At 65.3% G+C, this 24,463-nt stretch overlaps 2 protein-coding genes across 4 annotated transcripts; both read left to right on the top strand.

Moving 5' to 3' along the window:
* The first annotated feature begins 607 nt into the window (after window positions 1–607).
* Window positions 608–13,928, top strand: LOC131088004 (laminin subunit beta-2-like). 2 transcript variants are annotated; one of them, XM_058031767.1, is made up of 35 exons: window positions 608–768; window positions 1,505–1,554; window positions 2,054–2,229; window positions 2,333–2,456; window positions 2,566–2,639; window positions 2,806–2,994; window positions 3,073–3,136; window positions 3,207–3,412; window positions 3,492–3,612; window positions 3,805–3,993; window positions 4,118–4,297; window positions 4,708–4,820; window positions 4,911–4,990; window positions 5,154–5,310; window positions 5,509–5,661; window positions 5,754–5,912; window positions 5,988–6,109; window positions 6,234–6,354; window positions 6,946–7,132; window positions 7,330–7,473; window positions 7,903–8,134; window positions 8,490–8,653; window positions 8,779–9,003; window positions 9,817–10,031; window positions 10,117–10,213; window positions 10,662–11,040; window positions 11,124–11,308; window positions 11,380–11,609; window positions 11,695–11,898; window positions 12,240–12,384; window positions 12,470–12,681; window positions 12,770–12,907; window positions 13,118–13,294; window positions 13,385–13,541; window positions 13,684–13,928. In XM_058031767.1, exons 2-35 carry the CDS (start codon window positions 1,524–1,526, stop codon window positions 13,815–13,817), a joined length of 5,484 nt encoding a protein of 1,827 aa, XP_057887750.1. In that variant the 5' UTR covers window positions 608–768; window positions 1,505–1,523; the 3' UTR covers window positions 13,818–13,928. The 2 variants fall into 2 exon arrangements, with proteins under 2 accessions (XP_057887750.1, XP_057887752.1); XM_058031769.1 differs by lacking the exon at window positions 5,509–5,661.
* A 177-nt stretch (window positions 13,929–14,105) lies between these two features.
* Window positions 14,106–24,391, top strand: LAMB2 (laminin subunit beta 2). Of its 2 annotated transcripts, none has more exons than XM_058031771.1 (33): window positions 14,106–14,313; window positions 14,482–14,645; window positions 14,737–14,872; window positions 15,064–15,137; window positions 15,239–15,427; window positions 15,502–15,565; window positions 16,450–16,652; window positions 16,740–16,860; window positions 17,159–17,347; window positions 17,418–17,597; window positions 17,674–17,786; window positions 17,876–17,955; window positions 18,033–18,168; window positions 18,343–18,498; window positions 18,610–18,737; window positions 18,820–18,937; window positions 19,053–19,245; window positions 19,319–19,462; window positions 19,569–19,800; window positions 19,876–20,039; window positions 20,119–20,340; window positions 20,910–21,124; window positions 21,215–21,311; window positions 21,380–21,752; window positions 21,823–22,007; window positions 22,082–22,323; window positions 22,390–22,593; window positions 22,686–22,830; window positions 23,127–23,334; window positions 23,415–23,556; window positions 23,634–23,810; window positions 23,885–24,044; window positions 24,128–24,391. In XM_058031771.1, exons 1-33 carry the CDS (start codon window positions 14,256–14,258, stop codon window positions 24,262–24,264), a joined length of 5,349 nt encoding a protein of 1,782 aa, XP_057887754.1. In that variant the 5' UTR covers window positions 14,106–14,255; the 3' UTR covers window positions 24,265–24,391. The 2 variants fall into 2 exon arrangements, with proteins under 2 accessions (XP_057887754.1, XP_057887753.1); XM_058031770.1 differs by having other exon boundaries at window positions 23,882–24,044.
* The last annotated feature ends 72 nt before the right edge of the window (window positions 24,392–24,463 follow it).

Here is a 24,463-nt window from a genome sequence, read left to right as displayed (position 1 = left end):
GGGGTCCCTTGGCAGTGACAGGCTGGGTACCCCCACCCCTGCCATGCGCTTCCTGTGGCTGACGTGCGCCGGACTTTGCCCAGGGAGCTGTAGCAGTGGGCAGGGACAGGTACCTTGGGAGGGAGGGAGGGGACGTTCCCGTACGGCAGCATCGCCGCCGTGCCCGGGCGAGTTCCTGGTAGAGCAGATGCCCTGCACGGCTCCACCCTTCAGCGTAGCCGTGCAGGTGCCTTCGCTATGGCCATCCCCACCTGAGGCGAAGGATGATGCAGTGACCCCTGCGCGGCTGCACCCGCCGCTCCCCGGAGCATCAAGCACCCACCCATCCCACCATGCTGCCCCCGCGCCTCACTGCCCGCGGCGGCCGGCACGTTCCTGCCGGGAGCCCGGGGAACGCGGTGCCTCTGGCCCGCCAGCCCACGAGGCGCCCTTTTGTTCGCCGGCGGGGCCCACCGTGCCGCCTGGGGGCCGGGGCGTGCCCGGGCTGCCGACGCCTGGCCGGCCGGGCCTCCGCGGGCGGGCGGGCGGGCGGCGGGGGCCTCCAGGCAGAAGGAATCGGCAGTGACATTCCCGTAGCCTGGAGACCGCCGTCCCTTTCAGCGGGCAGCCCATTTGAATAAGAATCGTGCACGGGGAAGGGGGGCCACCAGCCGCCATCCCATCGCTGCCCTTGCCCCGGCTCATTTCTGCGCTCCCAGCCCAGGGGCAGCGGGTCCCACGCCGCCCTCGGCCCTGGCCTTGGTCCCGCCCGACGCCGCAGGACGCCAGGTACGGGGGGTTCGGGGGCTCGGGGACCCTCGTGCCAGCACGTGGCTCTGCACCACCTTGCCTATCGCCCTGGCACGGCTTCGAGCGGGGCGGGTGCCAGAACGGAGCCGCGGCTCCCCCCGCCGCCCCGAGCCCCCTTGCCCTGGGCTGGCTCCGTGCGGGGGACAGGAGAGATGTGTTTGGGCAGAGCCGAGACCAGGCTTTGATCCAGCACTTGTGAGGCTGGGAGCGGGAAGTACCGGGAGAGGAGGAAACACAAAAGACAGCTCCAACCTAAATTTAACAGCGGGACCCTGGCCAGAGTCAGGGACGCCCTTGCCCAGCCGGCTCCAGCGTTCCTGGCTCCCCTCCCAAGCTGGCCCTGGCCCGGTGCTGGTACCCCCCAGGGACGCTAGTGACTCTCAAAAGGATAGATCCATTCTGAGCCAGGCAGGGTGGGGCACGGCACAGTTCGTGCCAGCTCTGGTGGGGCATAGCATGGCTGTGTGCCTGGATGCGTGTGTGACAGTCCCGCAGAGCTGCTCAGGTGGACACTGCATGTCATTCCGGAGGGCTTTCCGACGCAGCTGCCCCAAATGACCCTGATTCCTTGTGTTGTCCCTGGAAAGCACCATGCCGGTGTGGGGGGTGCATCCTGGACTGCACAGTCATGCTAGAGCCAGGAGAGGACAGGCACCAGCTGATTTGTACCCCGTGCCATACGCCCTATCGCAGTGCCATCTCCATGTTCCACCAGGCAGATCCCGTGGTTGCCCATGGACCTCTTGGTGCTTGCTTTCCTCCTGGGTAAGCATTGGCCTTGGGGGCACCCTGCATGCCCACACTGCTGGGAGCTGCGGTGGTTCAGGGACGCCAGTCTGGTTGGAGGGTGCTGGGCAGCGGAGGTGGTGGCAGTGGCGATGCTCCCTGCCTGGCAGCGCCCACAGCCTGACTGCCACAAAATCCAGCGGGGAATCCAGGCTGCACTAAGCCCTGTCGGGATTAGCAAGCGCCTGACCTGGCTTCTGACTCCCCGTGGCGCTTCTCGGCACCCTGGGGCTGCCCGGGCCCCCAGGAGCAGAGGCAGCCCAGCCCCCAGTCACCCTGCTCCCTGCCCCTGGTCACGAGGCTGCGGCGCTGCTGCCAGCACCTTTCCGGATCATGGAGCTTCATGCTGCATCAGTGGGTCGGGATGCAGGGATGGGACGGGATGGGACGGCTGGGGGTGGGGTGGGTGCGTGGGGAAGCAGGGGATGCCCAAGCACCCCAGTGCAGCCCCCAGCCTGTGCCCTCATGCTCTCTGCAGTCGGGGGACTGGTGGCAGGGGATTGGCAGGAGCCTGACCTGAGCCACGGCTGCGCCCGCGGCAGCTGCTACCCAGCCACTGGGAACCTGCTGGTGGGGCGAGCCTCCCGCCTGAGTGCCACCTCCACCTGTGGGCTGGATGGGCCCCAGGAGTACTGCATCGTCAGCCACCTCCAGGTGAGCCCACCCAGCCCCAGAACAGCTCCGGCATAGACCCACACAGCCAGGCACTGGTGCAGTTTCCATCACCCATCCCTGATGGTGCCACTCCCTGGCACAGGACTCAGAGAAATGTTTCACCTGTGACTCACGTGACCCGTCCCTGCCTGAGAGCCACCGCATCGAGAATGTCATTTACCTGAGCAGCCCCCATGACAAACGGACCTGGTGGCAGTCGGAGAATGGTGAGGTCAGGGTGGCACTGGGGTTGCCCCAGATGCATGTGCTGTGGGGCTGCATGCCCATGGGGGTCTTCCCCAGCCTCAGCCATCTCTGTCTCTCTTTGTCTCCCAGGTGTGGAGCATGTCAGCATCCGCCTGGACCTGGAGGGCGAGTTCCACTTCACCCACCTCATCATGAAGTTTAAAGTGGGTCCTGGCACATGGATCCCTGGGATGGGATGGGATGGGATGGGATGGGATGGGATGGGATGGGATGGGATGGGATGGGATGGGATGGGATGGGATGGGATGGGACAGGATGGATCTGGAGGGGCTGTGGGTCTGGTCCCCATCCCATCTGGGTGTCTTGCAGACCTTCCGCCCCGCGGCCATGCTGGTGGAGCGCTCAGCAGACTTTGGGCGCACCTGGAAGGTGTATCGCTACTTTGCCTACAACTGCTCCAAGCTCTTCCCTGGAATCCCCAGCCACTCCCTGGGGCTTGTGGATGAGGTGCTGTGTGACCAGCGCTACTCTGAGATCGAGCCGTCCAGCCACGGGGAGGTGCGTGGGGACGGGGTGGTGCAGAGCAGGGCCAGGGGTCTGGGTGGAATGGGATCACACATTCCTTCCTTCTCACAGGTCATCTTCAAGGTGCTGGACCCCTCCATCCCCGTAGCAGATCCCTACAGCCCAGACATCCAGGGTATGTTGCCGGGGTGTGGGGGGATGCAGGGCTGGTGTCAGGGCAGGTGCTCACAGTGACACACCCCCAGACCTGCTGCGTGTCACCAACCTGCGGGTGAACCTCACCAAGCTGCACACGCTGGGAGACAACCTGCTGGACTCTCGGCGGGAGGTGCTGCACAAGTACTACTACGCTGTGGATGAGCTGGTGCTGCGCGGGAGCTGCTTCTGCCATGGCCACGCTGCCCACTGTGCCCCAGCACCGGGTGCCCCGACACCCTCTGTCCCTGGCATGGTGAGGCACACGCACCCAGCAGCATGGCACGGTGCCCCACGGGACCTGGCAGCCCCGCTGAGCTGGGTGCTCCCCCCAGATCCACGGGCGCTGTGTCTGCGAGCACCACACGCAGGGGCTGAACTGCGAGCGCTGCGAGGATTTCTACCACGACCTGCCCTGGCGCCCGGCCGAGGGCACCAACACCAACGCCTGTCGCCGTGAGTGCCAGGGCTGTCAGTGCTGTGCTGTGCCAGGGGTTTTGGGGTGCCAGGGCTGTACTTTGGGGAGCTTTGCAGTTGTGGTGCTGCATATCAGAGTAAGGGGGATCCAGGTAAGGGAGGTTTGGCACTTTGGCACTGCCTGGTGTGGGCTGTGGTGCCACATGCCACGCCACGGTGCTGTCCCTGCAGGCTGTGACTGCAACGAGCACTCACGGCGGTGCCACTTTGACATGGCCGTGTTCCTGGCCACGGGGAACACCAGTGGGGGTGTGTGTGATGACTGCCAGCACAACACCATGGGCCGCCACTGCCACCTCTGCAAGCCCTTCTACTACCGGCACCCTCGCTCCGACATCCGGTCCCCCACTGCCTGTGCCCGTGAGTGCCCTGGGACCCAGCCCCACGGCTTGTCCCAGCCCTATGGCTCCTGGTGCCACCTGCCCCAGCCTCACGGCTCCTGGTGCCAGCCGCCAGAACTACTGACGATCCTCTCTCTTGGCAGCGTGTGACTGTGACCCAGCAGGGTCCCTGGATGGAGGTGCCTGCGATGGGCACACGGACGTGGCGCTGGGCATGATTGCGGGGCAGTGCCGCTGCAAGGAGAACGTGGCCGGGCCCCGCTGTGACCGCTGCCGGCACGGCGCCTACGGCCTCAGCCACGATGACCCACAGGGCTGTCAGCGTGAGCTGGGAGCCAGGGATGGCGTGGGAGAGGGGATGGGGGGATGATGGAGGGGTAGGGAGGAAGGGATGAAATTGGAGGGATGGGGAATGAAGAGATGTTGATGGAGGAATGGGGGTGGGATGGATGAGGGTGGAGGGATGGAGGCTATGGTGATGGAGGGGTATGGTGATGGAGGGATGAGGATGGAAGGATCTGGGACAGAGGGATGGAGATGGAAGGATGTAGGATGGAGGGATATGGTGCAGTTGTATGAGAATGGATGGAGGGATGGTGATGGAGGGATGGTGATGGAGGGATGGGGATGGAAGGGATGGTGGTGGATGGATATGGGACGGGGAAGGAGGGCCACGAAGCATGTGGGCTGTAATCCCACTGGCACCCCCTCACCTGTGCACGTGTGGGGGCAGCATGCAGGTGTGACCCACGGGGTACGGTGGCAGGCAGCTCCCCGTGTGACCCCATCAGTGGGGACTGCTACTGCAAACGCTTCGTGGCTGGGCGCTCCTGCAGCCAGTGCGTGGTGAGTGCCCCAACCTGTCCCCAACCCTATAGCAACCCCCACGGCTGGGTTGGCCCCACACCTGCTCTACATGTCCCCTCCTCACTGCAGCCCGAGTTCTGGGGTCTGAGCTACGACCTGGGGGGCTGCCGGCCCTGTGCCTGTGACTTCGGGGGAGCCTACAACAACCGGTGGGGCCCAGCACAGCACCCGTGGGGCAGGGATGGGGACGAGAGGGGGACAGGGCTGGGAGTCACACATGGGGGAGGGAGGGATGGGGACAGAGGTGGACGTAGGGAGGGATGAAGACACAGACAGAAAGGACAGATGAAAGGACAGGATGGTCACCCCCAGGTGCTCCATGGAGGATGGGGCATGTCCCTGCCGTCCCCACATCATGGGGCGGCAGTGTGACCAGGTACAACCCGGCTTCTTCTGTGCCCCCCTCGACTACTACACCTATGAGGCCGAGCAGGCCACCGGCCACGGCCACAGCCACCCTCAGCTCCCGGTGAGTGTCCTTGGGGGGTCACTGTGCTTGTGCATGGCTGTGACTGCGCACCATGCTCCATGCATAGCTGCTGCTGTGCTCTATGCATGGCTGTCACCCTGTCCTGCTTGTGGCTGTTATACCATGCCCTGTGCATGGCTGTCCTGGTGCACGGCTGTCCCTGTGCATGGCCGCCGTCCCCTGACCCCATCCCTGCAGGGCGCCATTCGGGTGGAGGTGCCCCAGGACTGCCTGGAGTACGACACCAGGGAGCCGGCGGGGCGGAAGGGACGCTCACGGCATCAGCAGGGCCCCCTCCGTGCTCCCCAGCCCCCCGTCCCCTCGCGCCGCAGCCGCCAGCAGCCCCCCAAGGTGAGGGGGCAGGGGAGGGCACAGTGAGGCACTGCGGGGCAGAAGTGGCTGGGGGTAGAGCCAGGCCCAAACTGTGCCGGTGCCCTGCCCAGCCGGATGTGGAGGAGGTGGTGCGGGACAGTGCCGGGCGCATGGTGACCTGGACAGGCTTGGGGTTCGCCCGGGTGCGGGACGGGGCTGGCCTGACCTTCCGCGTGGACAACGTGCCCTACGCCATGGACTACGAGCTGCTGCTGCGCTACGAGCCCGAGGTGAGCACGGCCACAGCCACGGCACGGCGTGTATGGCACAGCTCAGCCCTGACACTGCCTTGCCTGTCGCCACAGTCAGCCGAGGACTGGGAGGCCGTGGTCAGTGTCAGCTCCCGGGTGCTGCCCACCAGCCCTCGCTGTGGGAACCTGCTGCCCTCCGAGCAGATGTACCGCCAGAGTCTGCCCCACAGCCAGAGGTGTGACGGGATGGGCTGGGGGGGCTGGGGATGGGAACGAGGGAGGTGGTTGGGTCCTGCTGCTGCTGTCCTTTTGCTGTCTCCATGGCCCTGTTGTGCCCATGCAACACCTGGCTCTGTACAGGTACGTGCTGCTGTCCCGGCCCTTCTGCTTCGAGCCCAGCACCCCTTATGAGGTGACCATGCGGCTTCAGCGGGCTGGTGTCACCCAGCGCCACCCTGGTGCCTTCATCCTCATTGACTCGGTGAGGGGAGTCCCACTGCCCCTTGTACCTGAGGCTTGGCAGGGGTGGGATCATGGGCAGGGACAGGGAACCAGAGGCTGGAGTGGGAAGTGACCCCCCTCTGGGAATGTACTTGGGGTTGGGATGGGGATGGGGATGGGGATGGGGATGGGGATAGGGATGGGGATGAGATGAGATGAGATGAGATGAGATGAGATGAGATGAGATGAGATGAGATGAGATGAGATGAGATGAGATGAGATAGGGTGGGATGGAGATGGGGATGAGATGAGGATAGGTGGGGATGGGAATGGGGAAGTAGATGTTGAAAGGGAAGGGAATATCAATGAGACTGGGGATTTAGATAGAGTTAGGGTTGGCATAGGGAAGTCAGCGTGGAAGGGAATAAGGAAGCTTCTGGGGATGGCACTTTTTATGGGAATATCAGTGGGGTTGGGGGTGTCAGTGGAGCTGGGGCTGTTGATGGGGCTGGGGTAGTTGACCTCAGCAGCACTGGGACTGTCCTGGAGCACATGGATCCAGCCTAGTGGTCAGTGCCACAGTGGAGGCTGGCTGTGCCCCCCTGCCCCATCTCCTCTTCCCTTCCCCCAGCTGGTGCTCCTGCCACGGGTGTCAGAGTTGCCAGGGTTCCATGGGGCAGAGGCAGCAGCGCGCCAGGAGGAGCTGGAGCGGTACCAGTGCCTGGAGGTGTTTCGCATGGCCCCCCCTCACCCCCTGGCCGAGGCCTGTGCCCGCCTGGTCTGCAGCGTCTCAGCCCTGATGCACGGCGGGGCTCTGCGTGAGTGGGGAGCCTGCAGGGTGGGACCCATGAGTGGGCAGGGCTGGAGCCCTGCTGGGGCAGTGGGTCAGGATATGCCCATGGCATGGTGGGCAGGAGAGCAGTGGCAGCGCATGGGCAGGTGTGGGCAGGTGTGGGCAGGTGTGGGCAGGTGCAGAAAAGGCAGCCCTGGCCCCATGCTGGTCCTGCTCCCGCAGCCTGCCAGTGCGACCCACAGGGCTCCCGCAGCAGCGAGTGCCAGGTGCAGGGCGGGCAGTGTGAGTGCAAGCCCCACGTCATCGGCCGACGCTGCGACCGCTGTGCCCCTGGCAGCTTCGGCTTTGGGCCCCTGGGATGCAGCCGTGAGTACTGGGATCTTCATCTGCCAGGAATTGCTGTCTCTCCTGTCTGTCTGTCCAGCCATCAGCACCCTCTTCACTTGTCTGTCTGTCCCATATGTCCATCTCAGCCCTGCTGTCCTGCAGCCCATGGGTTCAGTCACAGTTATCCATCCGTCCATCCATCCATCCATCCATCCATCCATCCATCCATCCATCCATCCATCCATCCATCCACATGAGCCCCCTGTGAGCATTGAGCTATCCTGCACCCTCTCATCTGTCTGTCCACCTGTGCTCTTGTGGACCTGTGTGTCCACATGAGCCCTTTTGTGCCACAGCCCATGGAGTGAGCATGTTCTGGGCGCTGGTCCCCTGCCTGTCTGTCTGTCTGTCCGTCCACCCCTGTGTCCCCGCACCCATGTGCCTGACCTGAGTTGTGCTGCCCTGCAGCCTGCACCTGCTCCCCGGAGGGCTCGGTGTCCCAGCTGTGTGACAAGGTGAGCGGGCAGTGCCGGTGCCAGCCTGGCACCGTGGGCCGGCAGTGTGACCAGTGCCAGCCCGGCCACTGGGGCTTCCCTGCCTGCCGGCCCTGCCAGTGCAACGGGCACGCCGAGGAGTGCGACCCCCGCACGGGCACCTGCCTGCACTGCCGTGACCACACCAGCGGCCGGCACTGTGAGAGGTGAGCCAGCTCCACGAGGAGGCCAGGGCGTGGCATGGGGTGGTGTGGCATAGAATGAGGTTGGTACAATGGAGTAGGACAGGATGAGATATGATGGTATGAGATATGTTGGAATGGTGGGATGGATTGAGATGGACTGGCATAGATATGATGGGATGGGGTAGAATAGGATGGGATGGAATGGGATACGATGGAATAGGATGGGATGGGATGAGATTGAGATGGAATGGGAGGTATATGATTGGCTAGGATAGGGTGAGATATGATGGTACAGGATACGATGGAATAGGATGGGATGGTGGGATGGTATATGGCGGATTGGAGGGACCCACTGGGTCCCCCCTTGTCCTTTCAGGTGCCAGGACGGTTACTATGGGAACCCAGTGCTGGGCTCGGGGCAGCAGTGCCGGCCCTGCCCCTGCCCCGGCTACCCTGGCACACGGCACTACCACGGGAGCGCCTGCCATGCGGACGATGAGACACACCACATCGTCTGCCTCTGCGCCCCTGGATACGCGGGTGAGGGGCACGGCGGGCACGGGGCAGCAGGGACCCCCTGCCTGGGGCTGCGGGACCCCAGCACCTACAGCCCCCCTCTCTGCAGGGCTGGGGGACCCCAGCACCTACAGCCCCCCTCTCTGCAGGGCCCCGCTGCGACCGCTGCTCCCCTGGGTACTTTGGGGCTCCGGAGATGGAGGGCGGGGAGTGCCGGCCCTGCCAGTGCAACAACAACATCGACACCAGCGACCCGGAGGGCTGCGACCCCCGCACGGGACAGTGCCTGCGCTGCCTGTACCACACGGCTGGGCCCCGCTGTGCCCACTGCCAGCCGGGCTACTACGGCAATGCCCTGCAGCGCAGCTGCCGGCGTGAGCGGGGCTGCGGGGGCTGTGGGGCTGCGGGGATGCGAGGGCTGTGGGGCTGCAGGGCTGCGGGGCTGTGGGGATGCGAGGGCTGTGGGGATGTGGGGCTGCGGGGCTGTGGGGATGCGAGGGCTGTGGGGCTGCGGGGCTGCGGGGCTGTGGGGCTGCAGGGCTGTGGAGCTGTGGGACTGCAGGGCTGTGGAGCTGTGGGGCTGTGGGGCTATGGGGCTGCGGGACTGCGGGGCTGTGGGGCTGTGGGGCTGCGGGGCTGTGGGGCTGTGGGGCTGTGGGGCTGTGGGGCTGCGGGGCTGTGGGGCTGCGGGGCTGCAGGGCTGCGGGACTGTGGGGCTGCGGGGCTGCGGGGCTGTGGGGCTGTGGGGATGTGGGGCTGCAGGGCTGCGGGACTGTGGGGCTGCAGGGCTGTGGGGATGCGGAGGCTGCGGGGGCTGCGGGGCTGGGGCTGCACCAGGGTTTGGGATGGGGAGGTTGAAGTGATGCACGGGCTCAAGGCAGGGATGAGGTGTGGGGTTGTGGTTGGGTGTGGGTGATTGGGCTTGGGTCAGGGAGAATTTTGGGGTGTTGCAGGGCTAGGGTTCAGGGCAGGAGAGGTTTGGGGCTGTTTGAAGGGGCGGGGGGCTGTGCCTGGGTTGGGGCTGGGCAGGGGACAGGGATTGGGGTTGGTGGGGCTGTGCAGGGGTTTGAGGCCAGGCACACAGGGGGACAGTAGGGTCAGGCACATTTGAGGTGCTGGGTTCAGCACCACACTGCCTGGGCAGCGGGTATGGGCTGAGCCCCATGTGGCCACCCACCCTCCTGCAGGCTGCGGCTGTGACCCACGGGGCACACTGGCCTCCCACTGCACCGATGGCACCTGTGACTGTGACCGTGGCACAGGAGCCTGTGCCTGCCGGCCCAACGTCGTGGGCAAGAGCTGTGATCGCTGCGCACCCCACTTCTGGGGCCTGGGGGGGCCAAGGGGCTGTGAGCCCTGTGGCTGCCACCCCACACACGCCCTGCACCCTGCTTGTGACACAGTGAGTCCCCTGGCACCCTGGTACGGCTGCACTGCCCTCCTGGGGCCCAGTGAGCTGCTCAGTGAGCATGGCACTGTCACTGCAGGTGACAGGGCAGTGCCAGTGCCGGCCTGGCTTCGGGGGTCGTGTCTGTTCCCAGTGCCAGGAGCACCACTGGGGAAATCCTGAGCAGGAGTGCCAAGGTGGGAGCACACCCCAGGGACTGGGGAAGCAGGGGCTCTGGGGATGGGCGATATGGGGGGATTCTGGGTGCGCAGTGAGACTCTAGGGAAATGGGGGCCCTGGGGACATGGTGGGAGCTCTGAACATGGGACACTAAGGAGACAGTGGGACACTGGGGACACAAGGGACTCAGGAGATCTTGGGAATGTGGTGGGACACTGTGGGCATGACAGACCTTGGGGAAACAGTGGGATGCTGGGGACGTGGTGCAACACTGAGGACATAGCATGTCTCTGGGGCATGCAGGACTTAGGGGACCCAGTACTTGGTGGAACTGTGGGGACAATAGAAGATGCTGGGGATAGATTGGATTCTGGAGGAATATGGTGGGATGCTGGGACAGGGTGGCAGTCTGGGGGCATGGGGCTCCATGGGAAGGCTGGGACACAGTGCCAACTGTCTCTGCAGCTTGTGAGTGTGAGCCGCTGGGTGCCGAGAGCCCGCAGTGCGAGCAGGACAACGGGCAGTGCCGCTGCCGGCCGGGCTTCGGGGGGCTGCGCTGTGACCGCTGCCAGCGGGGCTACCAGGAGCCCTTTCCCCGCTGCTCGCCCTGCCACCCTTGCTTTGGGCGCTGGGACCTGGCCGTGGGCAGCCTGCGGGAAGGGCTGCAGCGCCTCGGGGCACACGTGCAGGCACTGAGGGAGGGGGGCTCTGCACTCCCACTCAGCCCCCGTCGCCTGCGGGAGCTGGAGGAGGCTCTGGGACACGTGGAACAGCTGCTGGGAGAGGGGCACAGCCCTGGTAGTCCCCTCCTCGATGGACTGCCCAGGCAGCTGGGTGGCACCAGGCAAGTGTGCATGTAGGGCTGGGGTGGAGGGATCCCCCTCTTGTCCCTGCCCGAAAGTTTAAAGCCATCCTCCCTACCCAAAGGATGGAGCTGGACAATTTCGGGAAGCACCTCCAAGAGTTGGAGCAACATCTCAATCAGCTGGCGCAGGCGGATATGCAGCACCACGGCCGGCTAGCTGAGCTGAGCCGCCAGCTGGGGGGTCTCAACCGAACCACCTCCCACCTTCAGAGCCTCCTCGGCACTGTAGCAGCAGCTGGATTCAGCGGTAAGAGCAACCAGCGAGGTTTGGGTTTGGTGGCAGCCATGCCGGCCCAAGCCTGACACCCGCACCCGCAGAGTCCCACCGCAGCATCCTGGCATCGGCGGAGGCCTCGCGGCGGGCGGAGGCGCTGGCCAATGGCACGGCTGGCGAGCTCAGCAGGGCACGGATGACACAGCGGGCGACCGAGCGGGCGCTGAAGCAGCGGGGCGATACCTTCCGCCGTGGCACAGCCGCCGCCCGGAAATCCTTACGGGAGACACAAAAATGGGTGATGGGCCTCAACATTGCCAGGATCAACGAGAAGGTGAGAGCAGGACTGGCAGAAGCAGTGTGGGCATCACCCGCCATGTAGCGTTGAGCTGCCGTTTCCACCATTGGCATCATCACAGATTTGTGGGGCGCCCGGAGACCGGAGCTGTGAGGACGCGTCTTGTGGAGGAGCCTTGTGCCGAGACAGTGAGGGGACAAGGCACTGCGGTGGCACTGGGTGTGCAGGGGCACTGCCTGTCTCAGCTCGAGCCCTGAGCAGTGCTCATAATGCCTCTCAGCAGCTGGAGGTGGCATTAGGGCAGCTGGGTGTTGTGGCACAGAAGGTAGGGGTGGTTGCTTCATGGCACTTTCTGGGGTCCCCTTGTGTCCCCTTTGCATGTCCTGTTTGTGCCCTTTCCATGGCCCCCTTCTGTGTCCTGTTTTTTCCTTTTCCATGCCCTCAAGCGTGTTAGTTCTGTACGTGTCTCTTATGCCCATTCAGAGATGTCCCTTGTGCCAGTTGTGTGTGTGCCCCCTTGGGCCACAGCTGTACCCTCTGTCCCCTTGCACCCCTCTTGCACGCTCCTTTGCAGGCTCATATCCTGTCCCCTCGTACCCCCTGCTCACCCCAAATGCCCCCTCCCGGGGCTGCCCTGTGCCCCCTGCTCAGCCAGGTGCCCCTCAGATGCAGGAGGTGCAGGAGCTGGCACGGGGGGCACGCAGCAGGGCAGCAGAGGCACTGGGGCGCTCTCAGGCCGCCCGCAGCCGTGCAGAGAAGGCGACAGCCCAGCTGCGGGACTTCATCCGCCGAATCAAGGCCTTCCTGGCAGGTAGTGACAGCACCGGGTGGGCACGTGGGCATGGCAGGACTCAGTGAGCCCACCCTGAGCCCACCCTGCTCCCCTGTCCCCGCAGAGGAGGGAGCTGACCCAGGCAGCATCGAGCTGGTGGCCCGGCAGGTGCTGAACATCTCCCTGCCCAGTAGCCCTGGACAGATCCAGGAGCTGCTGTGGGAGATGCGGGAGAGCATCAGCCAGCTGGAGGGGGTGGATGCGGTTCTCAACAGCACAGCGGAGGGGCTGGCTGTGGCACGGGATCTGCTGGCACAGGGAGAGGAGGCCAGGCAAGTGGTGGGACCATGCTGGGGCAGTCAGGGGATAGGGTCAGTCCCCCTGCAGCAGCAAGGGCTGGAGCTGCCTGTGCTGCTGCAGGGAGCGAGCAGAAGGCATAAGGGATGAGCTGGCGGGGACACAGCAGGCACTGGAGGTGGCACGGACACAGGCGATGACAGCAGGGAGCACCCTGCAGAGCGCCAGGGATGCCATCCAGGTGGCTGAGAAGAGAGCCAGGGAGGTGAGGAGCACGGGCTCGGGGAGTGGAGCTGGTACTGCTGGGCATAATGGGATCAGTGCTGTGCAGAGGAAGACTGATGCCTTGGGCACATTATGGGTAGGGAGGCTGGCGCTGGGGAAATGTGGCTGGCATTGGGCAGGTGCCAGGGCAGTGGGGCTGGCACCATGGGCATGGTGCTTGCTGCGCCTGCTGCAGCCGGTGCCCGTCCAGGCGGAGCGCAGGCTGCAGGCGCTGGACAGGAAGGAGTCTCAGGCGCAGCGGCGGCTGCGGGAGCTGGCACAGCGCATCGCCACCCTGCAGGAGCACGGCCGGGGCGCTCGCCACCTGGCCCAGCAAGCCAAGGATGGGGCACAGCGTGCCACCACCACCTCAGGGACACTTAGCCAGGTGAGCTCCATCCCTGCCTGGTTATGCATGCCACCAAGCAGGTACTGGGTGCTGCAGGTGCTCAGCCTCACCATGCCCTTGTGCCGCCAGGACCTGGCCCAGGTAACACAGCGTTATGTGGTGCTGAAGAACCGGGTGGGCACGCTGGACAGGGTGTCTGGCGGGGCCCTGCAGCGTGTGTCGCAGCTGATGGCAGAAGCCCGAGACCTCCTGGATAAGGCCAGCAACAGCAAAAGGAAGTTGGAAGGTGAGAGGGAGCACATGGTGGGGTACATTTCCTGCCACCTCCCCATACATCTCCCAGCGTCCCCCTGGGCCTGTCCCACCGGGTGTCCCGACTATGGGACACGGTGGGAGGCTGCACTGTGACCATGTTGCGTGTCCCACAGATCTGGAGCAGCGCTTTGGGGCCAATGAACGGATGATGGCGGCAAAGGTGACACGGCTGCAGGCTTTGGAACAGCAGGTCACCGGGCTGTTGCAGGAGATCCGGGAGAGGGCCAACGCTTACGCCACCTGCTAGGGACCACTGGCGGGACCGGGGGCCGGTCCTGCCCCGCCGCCCCGCAGGTCCCCGAGCCCGGGAGTCCCGTCCACTCTGCGGGTGCCTTTAGTGCGGGCGCGCCTGCAAATAAAGCCCTAAACTGTGTGTGCCTGTGTCCGATGCATTCTGTCCAGCCTGCTCCTGCCTCCTCCCGCCTCTCCCGGCCGGCCCGCTCCCCCGCTCCAGCCGGGATCCGCCCCGCGCTTTCCGCGCAGCCCCGAGCGCTGCGCCTGCCGCCAGTTCGGAGGGGCCGGGAGGGACCGGGAAGGGGACGGGGAAAGGACTGGGAACGGGAACGAGAAGGGGAACCGGTGAGTCAGGACGGGACGGGACGGGACCGGTGGGCACCTGCCGAGCGCCCCCTTTGCGCGCCCTTTGCGCCCCTTTCCGTCCCGTGTGGCCCCGTGGCGCCCCGCGATGCGGAGCCCGGCGAAGCGGAGCCCCGCCGTCCTGCTGCTGCTGCCGCTGCTGGCCGGTGAGTCCGCGCCCCGCGCCGCGGCGGGGCCGGTGGGCGCCAGGGTCCGGCCCGGCCCCGCCGTCCCGTTTCCGGGCGGTCGCGGAAGGGGCCCCGGGCGCGGCGGGGGGAAACCCGGCCCCGGCCCCCCCGGCCCCGCAGCGCCCTCAGCCGCCCGCCGCTCCGCAGGGCTGGGGGCGGCCCTGGCCCCCGATTCCCCCCAGGGCTGTGCCCGCGGCAGCTGCTACCCGGCCACCGGGGACCTGCTGGTGGGACGAGCAGCCCGCCTGAGTGCCACCTCCACCTGCGGGCTGCGCCGGCCCCAGCCCTACTGCATCGTCAGCCACCTCCAGGTGAGTGGGACGGGACCTGGGGGGACAAGACAAGGATGAGGGGCACGGGACACGGTTGGGGACACGCGTCATTGAGCCTTCCAACTCGCAGGAGGAGAAAAAGTGTTTCATCTGCGACTCCCGGCGGCCCTACGATGCCCGCACCAACACCAACAGCCACCGCATCCAGAACGTGGTCACCAGCTTTGCCCCCCGCCCCAAGAAAGCCTGGTGGCAGTCAGAGAACGGTGAGTAGTGGGTGGGGATGGTGGAGCATCCTGTCCTGTCCCGAGGGGCTCTCTTTCCCTTCCTCCCACACTGAGGAAGTGTGACTCAGCCCGTGGCCGTGGCCGCGCCCCTGGACCACTGCCGGGTGGGGGGGACGAGCCCCCGGGACCCGTGAGTGGGTGCTTCCACTTGTCACACTTGTCACCCCCAGGTGTGGAGCATGTCAGCATCCAGCTGGACCTGGAGGCCGAGTTCCACTTCACCCACCTCATCATGACCTTCAAGGTGGGTCCCAGCGTGTGGGTATCCAGGCTGGGACAGGACGGGATGGATCACGCCCTCAGGGACTGTGGGGCTATCCCCTGTCCCACACGGGTGTCTCGCAGACGTTCCGGCCTGCGGCCATGCTGGTGGAGCGCTCAGCTGACTTCGGGCACACCTGGAAGGTGTATCGCTACTTCGCCTACGACTGCGCTGCTTCCTTTCCCCACGTGCCCCACGGGCCCCCGCGCCGCATCGATGATGTCGTCTGCGAGTCCCGCTACTCTGACATCGAGCCCTCCACTGAGGGGGAGGTGAGGCCCTCGAATGTCCCAGGAGAGTCAGGGGATCCCCTGCACTGCTCTCATCACCTTGCTGTCCCTTCCAGGTCATCTACCGGGTGCTGGACCCTGCCATTCCCATCCGGGACCCCTACAGCCCTGCCATCCAAAGTGAGTCGCCGGCCATCTGGGCTCCTGCTTGGCTGCTCTATTTTGGGTGTAGCTATTTTGGCTGCTCTCTCCCTGCTCTGGGCCCTACACAGGGATCAGGACCTGATCCAGCCTGCGGGGTCTTGGGCCCCTCTGCACCCTGCCCTGTGAGAGCAGCTGAAGATCAGGCTGCATTGGGTTAAATGGAGGAGGATGGCTGTGCCACAGCTGAGCCCAACACCAGCTGTGGTTTGAGATGGGAAGTCAGGCTGGGCATGGGACACAGTGGGTTAATCACCCACCCAAGCTAAATTTAGCCTGGGAGCAGGAGGGGTGGAATCTGCAGGGCAGGGCTTCTGGGAAAATGCAGTTCTGGGGAAGCTATCCTGTGTTCCCAAGGCCCCCAGGCTGCACCCACCACACCAGGCACAACCATCTCCTGGGAACGGCCCCCAAAGGTGAGTGCCCTGAGACACGTGAAAGGTGCTGTGCCAAGAGTGCTGTTCTGCACTGGTGGGGTCCCAGCCTGCCTCTGCTGTGGGAATGCAGAGCCCTGCCCACGCACAGCCAGACTGTGCACAGCTACGTGTGTGGGAGCCGAACCCCCACAGCTACGTGCAGCCCAGCCTGGCCACATGCAACCACGTGCCTGTGAGCCAAACCATGCACGGGCCTGGGCCAACACTGTGTGATATAGAAAACCACAAAAGACCAGCCTGATACTGTGCAGCCCTGCATGGACACCCCATGCTGTGCACAACCCATCCCAACCATGCCCAGCTCCTCTGAACCACATACAGCCTCCTGTGCCACGCTCAGCCCAGCCCAGCTGTGCCTGGCAGAGTTGAGCTGTGCATAGATGTGCCCAGCCACCCTGTGCCAACAGGGGTCTCTCCCTGCCCTAGACCTGCTGCGTGTCACCAACCTGCGGGTGAACCTCACCAAGCTGCACACCCTGGGGGACAACCTGCTGGACTCTCGGCGGGAGATCCGGGAGAAGTACTACTACGCGCTCTACGAGCTGGTGATGCGCGGGAACTGCTTCTGCTACGGGCACGCCTCTGAGTGCGCCCCGCTCAGCGGGGCCCCTGCCACCACTGATGGCATGGTAGGGCAGGCCAGGCCTGTGTGCCCTGCTGCAGCTGGGTAGCTGTGCCGCCTGGTCCCGCAGCCCCTCACCGTGGCATCCTGGCAGGTGCACGGGCGCTGTGTCTGCAAACACCACACGCAGGGGCTGAACTGCGAACGCTGTGAGGATTTCTACCAAGACCTGCCCTGGCGCCCGGCTGAGGGCTCCAGCACCAACGCCTGTCGCCGTGAGTGCCCTGCTGGCACCAGCTCCTGGCACAGTGATCCCAGTGCCAGAGCTGCCAGGCTGTGCTATGCCAGGGGTTTTGGGGTGTTGTACAGTGGGATGCGGTTTGGTGGTGACTGGCATCATGCAGACTGGCTGAGGGTGTCTAGGGTGCCAGGGCTGTACTTTGGGGAGGTTTGGGATTGTGTTGCTGCATGTCAGCAAGGAGAGCCCAGGCAGGGGAGGTTTGGCACTTGGGGTGCTGCCTGCCAGGTGTGGGCCGTGGTGCCACATGCCACGCCACGGTGCTGTCCCTGCAGGCTGTGACTGCAATGAGCACTCACGGCGGTGCCACTTTGACATGGCCGTGTTCCTGGCCACGGGGAACAGCAGTGGGGGTGTGTGTGATGGCTGCCAGCACAACACCATGGGCCGTCGCTGTCACCTCTGCAAGCCCTTCTACTACAAGGACCCCACCAAGGACCTGCGGGACCCCGCAGTGTGCCGAGGTCAGTGCGGGGCAGGCTGTGCAGGGGGGTGCTTTGGTGGTCACAGTGCTCACCCTGCCTGTCTCCCCAGCCTGTGACTGTGACCCTGAGGGTTCTCTGGATGGTGGGCTGTGTGACGGTGCTGATGACCCAGCCAGGGGCCTGATTGCGGGGCAGTGCCGCTGCAAGGAGCACGTGGCTGGTCCCCGCTGTGACCGCTGCAAACCCGGCTTCTTCGGCCTCAGCGCCGACAACCCGCAAGGCTGCCGAAGTAGGTACCGGGGTGGCACCTATTGGGGTTGGGCACATGGTTTGGCATTGCTGGAAACTGCTGGCTCTCCATGCAGGGTGCCATTGTGATCCCCGTGGCACGGTGGCTGATGGCAGCCGGTGTGACCCTGTCAGTGGGGAGTGCTTCTGCAAGCGGCTGGTGACCGGGCGCAGCTGCAACCAGTGCCTGGTGAGTGGGGCTGTGCCACGGCCCCTGCACAGTACTCAGCACTGCAGCACACAGACAGCTGCTCTTTAACACCCTGTGACCCCCTGCAGCCCGAGCACTGGGGACTGAGCCACGACCTCCCGGGCTGCCGGCCCTGTGACTGCGATGTGGGAGGTGCTCGCAACAACCTGTGAGTCTTTGTGGGGATGCAGAGGGCAAGGGACACCCCTCCTGGCATCAGGGCTGATGGTGCTGCTGGGGTACCAGGTGTGCCATGGGGACGGGGCAGTGCCAGTGCCGCAGCCATGTGATAGGACGACAGTGTGAGCAGGTGGAGACCGGTTTCTACCGCATCAACCTGGATCATTACACCTATGAGGCGGAGGATGCACGGCTGCATCAGGTAAGGAATGCAGGTGTCCCTGGGGAGGACATCAGAGAGAGCAGCACAGTGGGTGCCCCTTTGCAGGGTGCCCAGACCAGCAGGCAGTGGTCTGCCTCCCTGCTCAGGGCAGAGCAGTGCCTGCTGGCCAAGGTGATTTTCAGGGTCCCATCTCACAACACCTGCTTGCACCAGGGCTCAGTGGTGGAGCGTGAGCCGCCCCCAGACCGTCCAGCTTCCTGGACAGGGACAGGCTTTGCCCGCATGTTGGAAGGCGGCTGGGTGGAGTTCCATGTGAGTGATGTGCCTTTCTCCACTGAGTACAATGTGGTCATCCGCTATGAGCCACAGGTGAGCACCAGATGGTGAAGCCAGCAGTGTGATATATTGCCAGATTGGGAGGTAGTGGTGGGGAGTTCCAGATGGTCAGGCTCTTTGACACTGCCCCTTCTTGGCTGCCAGCACCCAGAGGCCTGGCAGGAGGTGAGGCTGAAGGTGCTGCGCCCCAGCCCTGTCTCCGCCAGCAGCCCTTGTGGAAACACCATCCCTGCTGATGACCAGCTCTCCACCAGCCTCCCCTCTGGTGCCAGGTAAACACCTCAGTAGGGTTGGGCTGTGCTGGGGCTCACTGGAGGCACATGGCTGCCCTTGTTCTGTTTTGCCCCCATCCAGGTATGTGGTGCTGTCCCAGCCCATCTGTCTGGAGCAGGGTGTCTCCTACATGCTCCGCCTGGAACTGGGCTGTGCTGCTGCTCATCAGGATCCCACTGCCAGTGTGCTCATTGATTCGGTGAGGGGCAGACGGCCACTGGGATGGGGGACAGCAACCCTTTAGGGGGATAGGATGCAGCCATGGGGAACACAGGGAGAGAGGGACGTGATGTCCCACTGACTTTGCCCCGCAGCTGGTGCTCCTGCCCCGTTACTCCTCACTGGAGATGTTCATTGCGGGTGACCCCAGCTCCATGGAGCGCCGGGAAACCTTTGAGCGGTACCGCTGTGCCCAACCTTTCCACGCTGCAGGGCCCTCGCCTGTGGCTGAGCCTTGCTCCAGCCTCCTGCACAGCCTCTCAGCCATCCTGCATGATGGGGCGCTGCGTGAGTACAGCCCCACACCCTGTCCTGCCCCTGTCCCACAGCAGCTGACACTGACCCTGCTCTCTGCCCACAGCCTGCCTCTGCGATCCCCAGGGCTCACTCAGTGCTGAGTGCCAGCCCCAGGGTGGGCAGTGCCAGTGCAAACCCAATGTCATGGGACGGCGCTGTCACCGCTGTTCTCCGGGAACCTTTGGCTTTGGGCCCGGCGGGTGCCGATGTGAGTGCCAGTGGGAGAGGAGCCCGGGCATCCCAGGGCTGGGGGCATGGGGAAGGGGCGCTCTCTACAGCTCGGGGGCAGACGCTGTGGGTGCTGTGCCTTCCAGCATGCCAGTGCAGCCGTGAGGGTTCAGTGAGCACCATCTGTGACAGCACCACCGGGCAGTGCCCCTGCCGTGAAGGCACCCATGGCCCACGTTGTGACCGCTGCCAGCCGGGCCACTGGGGCTTCCCTGTGTGCCGGCCCTGCCAGTGCAACGGGCACGCCGAGAGCTGTGACCCTCGCACAGGCAGCTGCCTGCGCTGCCGTGACCACACGGATGGGGAAAGGTGCCAGAGGTAGGTGGGGTACGTGGCCAGACTGGGGCAGGGTGCTGCCAGCAGCCCCAGCTCCTGCTGACCTCGTGCCTGCAGGTGTGCAGCCGGACACTTTGGGAACCCAGTGCTTGGCTCCGGGCAGCACTGCCGGCCCTGCCCCTGTCCTGAGGGGCCCAGCACCCCCCACCACTTCGCTGCCTCCTGCTACCAAGACAGCCACTCCCAGCAGGTCATCTGCCACTGCAGCCCTGGGTACACAGGTGGGTACCTGCCAGGGCACACTCAGTGCCTGCTGCGGTGCCCTGTCCCCAGGCACTGCCCAGCGCTCTGTGTCAGCAGGTTCCCGCTGTGATGAGTGTGCCCCTGGGTACTATGGGGACCCTCTGCAGGGCGGGCGCTGCCTGCCCTGCCAGTGCCACGATAACATCGACGTGACGGACCCAGAGGCGTGTGACCGGCGCACAGGGCAGTGCCTGCGCTGCCTCTACAACACCGCAGGGCCCCACTGCGCCGAGTGCCAGCCCGGCTTCTACGGGGATGCCACACGACACAGCTGCAGGCGTGAGTACCCACTGCCTGCCGGGACAGACACAGACTTGCCTCCAGGGTCTGACACATCCTTGGGGACCATGTGTGCAATAGTCCCATGTGCACCAATGGCTGCCCCTGCTTGTGCACCGGGCTGGGGAGTCCCTGCAGCCCTGCCCTGTAACAGGGTTGTCTCCTCTGCCCAGCCCCAGCACTGTGGCCCAGTCCCTGTCCCCATGTCCAACTTATTCCTTCCCATCTATATCCTATTCTCATGCCCATTCTTGTCCCCATTGCCATCCCATCCCCACTGCCATCCATCTATCCCCATCCTGTCCTTATTCCAGCTCTATCCTGACCCCGGTCCCATCTCCATCCTATCCCCACCAGTGGTCCTCATGCTGCACACATTCTCCCTTCCTCCAGTCTCTACCCCATCCTTGTCCAATCTCTGTGTCCATTCTGCTTCCACCCTCATCCATCATCATCCCACTCCTGCTCTGTCCCCATCAGAACTTCCATCCCATCTCCATCCCGATCTCATTCCCATCCTTGCCCTCATTCCCTCAACTCTATCTCTGCTCAGTGCCTCTTGGTTCCAGGTTGCTCCTGCAACCCCCTGGGCACTGATGCCAGCACCTGTGGGCCGCAGCAGTGCCACTGTGACAGGCACAGCGGGCAGTGCCACTGCCTGCCCCATGTGGAGGGCCAGAGCTGTGACCGCTGCAGCCCCAACTACTGGAACCTGGCCAGCGGGCAAGGCTGCCAGCCTTGTGACTGCCACCCCCAGCACTCCCTGTCACCCACCTGCAACCAGGTGAGACACGTCAGGGACAGGGGTTGGGGGATGGGATAGGGCTGGGGGCGTGCTGCAGCAGTGCCAGCCTGGCCATGCCATGTCTGTCAGTTCACAGGGCAGTGCTCCTGCCGGCCAGGCTTTGGCGGCCGGACTTGCACCGACTGCCAGGAGCAGCACTGGGGTGACCCGCGGCAGCAGTGCCGAGGTGAGAGCCGGTGCCAGTGGGGGGACCACAGTGGAGCCTCTGGTGCCCTGACACTACTTTCCCTGCAGCCTGTGACTGTGACCCCCGTGGCATAGCCAGTGCCCAGTGCCACCGCAGCAGCGGCCACTGTGACTGCCGGCCTGGCATCTCTGGAGTCCGCTGTGACCAGTGTGCCCGGGGCTTTTCTGGTACCTTCCCTGCCTGCCAGCCCTGCCACCCCTGCTTCGGGGACTGGGACCGTGTGGTGCAGGATCTGGCTGCCCGTACCCGAGCGCTGGCAGAGCGGGCCAGGCTCCTGCAGCACACCGGGGCTGCCGGCGCCTTCGAGGGCACCTTCCGGCAGCTGGAGGAGAAACTGGCCGCTGTACGTGACGTGGTGGCCGCCCGCAACACCACTGCTGCCACCGCTGCCCACCTGACACGCACCATGGAGGGGCTGCGGTGAGCACCTGGCACGGGGCACGGCTCCCAGGGTAGCCGAGGGGCAGCTTTTCACCCCCTTGCTTTGCAGGCGCCAGATCGAGGAGGCAACTGAGAGGCTGACACGGGTGGAAGGGGAGCTGACGGCCGCTCAGGATGCCAACTTCAATGCCAGCCATGTGCTGAACACTGTGGACCGGGGTGCCCGCGCCCTCAACCACAGCCTGCAGGACTTGGAACAGCGGCTACACACCCTCAAGACCTCCAATTTCCTTGGTGAGCCGCACCACAGAGGCAGGCCAGGGCGGTCAGGCCGTGGCCGGGGGTCTGACAGTGTCCCTGCCCCCCAGGTGCCTATGACAGTATCCGTCAGTCCTATCAGGAGTCACAGCAGGCCGAGCGCCGGGCGGACGCCTCCACCCGTGCCGTGCCCAGCCCTGTCAGCAGCTCGGCCGGCACTCGGCAGCGCACTGAGCAGCTCCTGGCCAGCCACAGGGATGGCTTCAACCGCCACAACGCAGCCAGCCGGCGGGCACTGATGGACCTGGCAGCGAGGGCACAGGCGCTGAGCCTGCAGCCGCTCAACGAGAAGGTGGGACACGGGCAGGGAGCTGGGGAATGGCCCCCAGAACTGCCCTGATCCTGTGCTGCCTTGCAGGTCTGCGGTGTGGTGGGAGATGTGCCCTGTGCTGAGAGCCCTTGTGGGGGTGCCGGGTGCCAGGATGAGGACGGGGGACGACGCTGTGGTGGTCTGAGCTGTGGTGGAGCCGTGTCCAAGGCTGACAGTGCTCTGGACCGGGCACGCCACGCCCAGGAGGAGCTGCGTCAGGCTGCCAGCGACATGGCCCAGCTCTCCCACAAGGTGTGTGGCCCATGGGTGCTGGTGGGATCTGGTGGCACAGCCACGCTCTGCAGCCCTTGGGGCTGGCACCGAGGGTCTCTGCCCATGCTCAGGTGGCAGAGGCCAAGGGGAAGGCAGACGAGGCCCGGCTGCGAGCACAGGCAGCCCTGGACAAGGCGAACCAGACCAGGGCCCGTGTGGAGAGCTCCAACAAGGAGCTGAGGGAGCTCATCAGCCATGTCAAGGCCTTCCTGAGCCGTGAGTGCCAGCATGCCGGGAGGGCTGGCCACCCCTACCTAGGGCTCTGTGGCTGTGCACCTGCACCACACTGCACTGACCCTGCACTGCACTGCATTGTCCCAACACTGCATGTGGGCTGTGCCACCCCTGCCCCATGCTGCATTGCCTGGTCCCTGCCCTGCCCCAGCCATCCTGTGCCCTGCAGCCATCTCTGGCCCCCCTGCCCTGTCCGATGTTCCCCTCTACCCTTTGGCCTGCCTGCCCCCTGCACCCCAGTGTGCTGCAGCGAACACACTGACTGCTTCCACCTGCAGAGGAGGGGGCTGATCCTGAGAGCATTGAGGTGGTAGCCAGTCGGGTACTGGAGCTGTCACTCCCCGCTGCACCGGACCAGATCCACCGCCTGGCCGAGGAGATCAAGACGCGGGTGCGCAGCCTGGCCAGCGTGGACGCCATCCTGGAGCAGACAGCCAGTGACGTGCAGCAGGCTGGGCAGCTGCTGCAGGATGCCCAGCGGGCCAGGTGAGCCCAGGGATGTGAGGACTCAATCCCTCTGGGGAGCCCAGCCCAGGCCATGCTGAGGCTTTGCTATGTGGCCGCAGGGCTCGGGCAGAGGCAGTGCGGGGCACGGCTGAGGCCGTGCGGCAGGCGCTGGAGGAGGCACGGCAAGCCCAGGGCATGGCTGAGCGGGCGCTGCAGCAGGCTGCTGGTGACATCCAGCACAGCGAGAGTGCCCTTGCCACGGTGAGAGCCCCATCCCTACGACCAGGGGACCCCATCCCCACTGTGCAATCACCAAACTCCCATGCCACCATCCCCAGATGCAGACCCAGACAGGAAGTGCAGAGCAGCAGCTGGCAGGTGCCATGGAGCAGATCGGGCTCCTGGACAGGCAAACTGACGCCCTGAAGGTGAAACGTGCAAACAACAGCCTGGCAGCCACACGTGCCCAGGAGGCAGCCAGCACTGCGCGGGACCGGGCCGGCGAGGCCAAGCAGGTGGGTGATCAGGGGGACAACGTGGCAACAGGGGTCCCGTGGCGATGCTGCTGACCAGCCCCGCTGCCCAGCAGGTGCTGGACGGGCCGCTTCGGGACCGGTACCGGACAGCGCAGGAGCTGGTGGAGCACCGGACGCAGGGCGTGCAGCAGGCGGGCAGCCGGGCACAGCAGCTGCGGGAGGAGGCCGCGGGGCTGCTGCAGGACGCCCAGGGCAAGCTGCAGCGGCTGCGAGGTGAGGCCGGAGCGGGGATGCTGGGGCGGGGCTGGGGGCAGCGGTGGGAGGCCGGGCTGACTCATGTTCCCGTGTCCCCGCAGCGCTGGAGGAGGAGTACGAGCGGAACGAGCGGGTGCTGGATGCCAAAGCGGCCCAGCTGGGCGGGCTGGAGGCCAGAATGAGGGAGGTGCTGGCCACCATCAACCAGCAGGTCCAGATCTACAACACCTGCCAGTGATCCCCGAGGGCCTGGACCCCCGAGCACCGAGCACCCAGCCTCCCGCCGCCCGGCCCCCGCCTGCCCCGCGGCGACAGGCGGGATGGGGGCTGCAGAGTACCCCGTGTGAATAAAGTTGCAGAGCAAATCTCGCCTCCGCCCCGTGGGCCGTCCGCCACGGGGGCCCGCAGCGGCTTCCCCCGGGTGGGAGCTGGACGCC

This window comes from Melospiza georgiana, chromosome 11 (assembly GCF_028018845.1).
Source record: "Melospiza georgiana isolate bMelGeo1 chromosome 11, bMelGeo1.pri, whole genome shotgun sequence".
In the NCBI taxonomy this organism is placed as follows: domain Eukaryota; kingdom Metazoa; phylum Chordata; class Aves; order Passeriformes; family Passerellidae; genus Melospiza; species Melospiza georgiana.
This window is presented reverse-complemented; position numbering and strand designations above follow the sequence as displayed.

Excerpts from the sequence above, each read along its gene's own strand:
- LAMB2 (XM_058031770.1), top strand. The coding sequence starts at position 14,256 with ATGCGGAGCCCGGCGAAGCGGAGCCCCGCCGTCCTGCTGCTGCTGCCG. Across the intron at positions 17,787-17,875 it reads GCAGCTGCAACCAGTGCCTG|CCCGAGCACTGGGGACTGAG; the intron begins GTGAGTGGGGCT and ends GACCCCCTGCAG. Across the intron at positions 17,956-18,032 it reads GGAGGTGCTCGCAACAACCT|GTGTGCCATGGGGACGGGGC; the intron begins GTGAGTCTTTGT and ends CTGGGGTACCAG.
- LOC131088004 (XM_058031767.1), top strand. The coding sequence starts at position 1,524 with ATGGACCTCTTGGTGCTTGCTTTCCTCCTGG. Across the intron at positions 11,899-12,239 it reads TGGGTGTTGTGGCACAGAAG|ATGCAGGAGGTGCAGGAGCT; the intron begins GTAGGGGTGGTT and ends GGTGCCCCTCAG. Across the intron at positions 13,295-13,384 it reads CCTCAGGGACACTTAGCCAG|GACCTGGCCCAGGTAACACA; the intron begins GTGAGCTCCATC and ends TTGTGCCGCCAG.